At 42.9% G+C, this 3,452-nt stretch overlaps 1 protein-coding gene across 1 annotated transcript in view; it reads left to right on the top strand.

Annotated features, from left to right (window-relative positions):
* nfs1 (NFS1 cysteine desulfurase) overlaps nt 1-3,452 on the top strand; it is a 14,240-nt gene that overhangs the window by 6,376 nt on the left and 4,412 nt on the right. Inside the window, exons 9-12 of the mRNA XM_010789653.1 lie at nt 33-138; nt 318-399; nt 722-805; nt 1,105-1,194. Coding sequence (XP_010787955.1) covers nt 33-138; nt 318-399; nt 722-805; nt 1,105-1,194 — 362 coding nt within the window. The remainder of the gene's footprint in view (nt 1-32; nt 139-317; nt 400-721; nt 806-1,104; nt 1,195-3,452) is intronic.

Below are 3,452 nucleotides of genomic sequence, written 5' to 3'. Positions count from 1 at the left end.
TTGTGTGTGTGTGTGTGTGTGTGTGTGTGTAGTATGACCACCACAGAGTATCCATGCTGGCTAATCGTCTGATCCATAAAATCATGTCCGAGCTTCCGGATGTGATCATGAATGGAGATGCAGAACAACGCTACCCCGGTAAACACACAGAAGTGAAACTCTTGCACAAAAACGCACCACTGTGACATGCTTGAATTTCAGAATACATGAGTTTGAAAGTGCTTGAACCAAAAGTCAGACGTTATGTCGACAAAAATGTTCTTATTACAGTAGTCAAGCGACATGACTGTTTCTGACTGTTTGTCTTTGTGTTTCAGGCTGTGTTAACCTGTCCTTTGCCTATGTGGAGGGAGAGAGTCTTCTGATGGCGCTGAAGGATATCGCTCTGTCTTCTGGGAGGTCAGACACACACTTTATATAATAAAAAGATTCTTAGAAATGTAACTTTACCCGTTTTTGGATGCTTATGCATGTGTGCATAATTATTGTCCCATCAAAAGCTGCCATGATTAATTAACCAATTGATTAGTCAATCAACAAATACAAATTGTATTAATCAGACACATTTTATTAAAATGTATGCAACAATGGCAGATAATGTAATTTTGTTGCCACTAAAACAATGTATTTTGGTAAGAAACACAATTGTTGACCAGTGAAACTCCATAGTACAAAGTGAAAACACATATAAAAAAATGAATGATTGTTTGTGTTCTCACAGCGCCTGTACGTCAGCGTCTCTGGAGCCGTCGTACGTCCTCAGAGCGATCGGAACTGATGAAGAACTCGCCCACTCCTCCATCAGGTACAAAGGCTGACATCATCACCGTATTATGTATTGCCAGAAGAAATATAATTGAGTAAAAATGTAGAGTAAAAAAATCTTAATCCTAAAAAATTATCCTGTTCATAATTCCAAATCTTTGTTTTGTGGATTTTTTTTTTGGAAAAACAGAGATTTATGGACAAAAATGCATTTTTATTTTAATCTCAAAGACTAAAAAATCTGTCTGAACATCAGCAATTAAAGGTGATTGTCTGTTCTTTGGTTTCACTTCAAATTAGTGATTTGGAGGTTAATGTAAACGTGTGTGTGTGTGTTAGGTTTGGTATTGGCAGGTTCACCACAGAAGAAGAGGTGGACTACACAGCGAAGAAATGTATTCACCAGGTCAACAGGCTCAGAGAGATGAGGTGAGTTCAACTGCATCTGTGTTTTTTTCTAACACAGATTATTCCGCTAGTTCGGTCATCATCGATTCAATCGGTAAAAATAACTCACCAAAGTTATATCCAATAAAAGGTTCACAGTCAGTCAAAAGAAGACTAACGAAAGAAACATGAGCAGTCAAACTATCTCACTGGTTAGTGTGGAGGGAAACTGATAAATGATTCATGGTCAAAGTTTGTCTTTTGTTATATTTAATAAAGAAAGTCAATATCCAAGTGAAATAGATCTCAAATGCTGGAACAGAGTAACATCATCATCCTCAGAGGATAAAGAAGTTCTGCACCCCGAACACAGCTTACAGTCCCACTATATACTCATGAAAGGAAACAGCCAACTGGTCCTACATCCCATCATTAAACCATAAAACCCCCTTGTCCTTAACCATTTTCAAATCCACCTTTCACACTTCCTTTTGCCCTCCTGAAATTTAAATTCTTAACACATGTCTCTGTTAAACACAAACAAGACTAAACCGAAAGAGTGGCAGACCGGGGTGGTGGTTCCCATTTTACTCTAAGGTACTCGAAAAGAGGGTCAGGCCGATTGTCGATCCTCAGATTGAGGAGGAACAATGCGGATTCCGACCTGGTCGTGGAACGACTGATCGTCTTTTTACTCTTGCAAGGATCCTGGAGGGGGCCTGGGAGTACGCTTCTCCGGTCTACATGTGTTTTGTAGACTTGGAGAAGGCGTTTGATCGGGTTCCCAGGGAGTTACTATGGGAGGTGATGCAGGAGTATGGGGTGAGGGGGTCTCTATTCAGGGCCATCCAATCTCTGTACTCCCAAAGCGAGAGCGGTTTGGCAGGGTTGGCCTCCGGCAGGGCTGCGCTTTGTCACTAATCCTGTTTGTAATATACATGGATCGGATTTCGAGGCGTAGTCGTGGGGGAGGGGGTCTGCAGTTCGGTGGACTAAGGATTGCACCACTGCTTTTTGCAGATGATGTGGTTCTAATGGCTTCATCGGTCTGCGACCTTCAGCACTCACTGGATCGGTTCGCAACCGAGTGTGAAGCGGCTGGGATGAGGATCAGCACCTCCAAATCTGAGGCCATGGTTCTCAGCAGGAAACCGATGGACTGTCCACTCCAAGTAGGGAATGAGTCCTTACCCCAAGTGAAGGAGTTCAAGTATCTCGGGGTCTTGTTCTCGAGTGAGGGAACAATGGAGCGTGAGACGGGCCGGAGAATCGGAGCAGCGGGAGCGGTACTGCAGTCGCTTTACCGCACCGTTGTGACGAAAAGAGAGCTGAGCCAGAAGGTAAAGCTCTCTGTCTTCCGGGCCATTTTCGTTCCTACCCTCACCTATGGTCATGAAGGATGGGTCATCACCGAAAGAACGAGATCGCGGATACAAGCGGCCGAGATGGGTTTTCTCCGCAGGGTGGCGTCTCCCTTAAGCCCCTGTCACACTGTCCCGAAATTGACACCCGATGGACACACGAATATGAAATTGTGAATTTCGCACGAAGATGGCCCTGAACCACACACGAAGGCAACATTTACATTACATTTAAGACATACAACTGAAAGTAACAAAAACGATTATGTTAAAGTACTATGATACTGTACTGATATTTTCAAACTTTGTTCTTTACTTTATCCGTCTTTACAGTGGGGCAAAAAATTATTTAGTCAGCCACCAATTGTGCAAGTTCTCCCACTTAAAAAGATGAGAGAGGCCTGTAATTTTCATCCAAGGTATACCTCAACTATGAGAGACAAAATGAGAAAAGAAAATCCAGAAAATCACATTCTCTTATTTTTAAAGAATTTATTTGCAAATTATGGTGGAAAATAAGTATTTGGTCAATAACAAAAGTTCATCTCATACCCTTTGTTGGCAATGACAGAGGTCAAACGTTTGTTGTAAGTCTTCACAAGGTTTTCACACACTGTTGCTGGTATTTTGGCCCATTCCTCCATGCAGATCTCCTCTAGAGCAGTGATGTTTTTGGGCTGTCGCTGGGCAACACGGACTTTTGAACTCCCTCCAAAGATTTTCTATGGGGTTGAGATCTGGACACTGGCTAGGCCACTCCAGGACCTTGAAATGCTTCTTACGAAGCCACTCCTTTGTTGCCCGGGCGGTGTGTTTGGGATCATTGTCATGCTGAAAGACCCAGCCACGTTTCAGCTTCAATGCCCTTGCTGATGGAAGGAGGTTGTCACTCAAAATCTCACAATACATGGCCCCATTCATTCTTTCCTTTACACGGAT

This window comes from Notothenia coriiceps, unplaced genomic scaffold (assembly GCF_000735185.1).
Source record: "Notothenia coriiceps isolate Sejong01 unplaced genomic scaffold, NC01 NC01_scaffold00033175, whole genome shotgun sequence".
NCBI lineage: Eukaryota > Metazoa > Chordata > Actinopteri > Perciformes > Nototheniidae > Notothenia > Notothenia coriiceps.
Note: the sequence above shows the minus strand (reverse complement) of the source record. Positions and strands in the feature narration are given on the sequence as shown.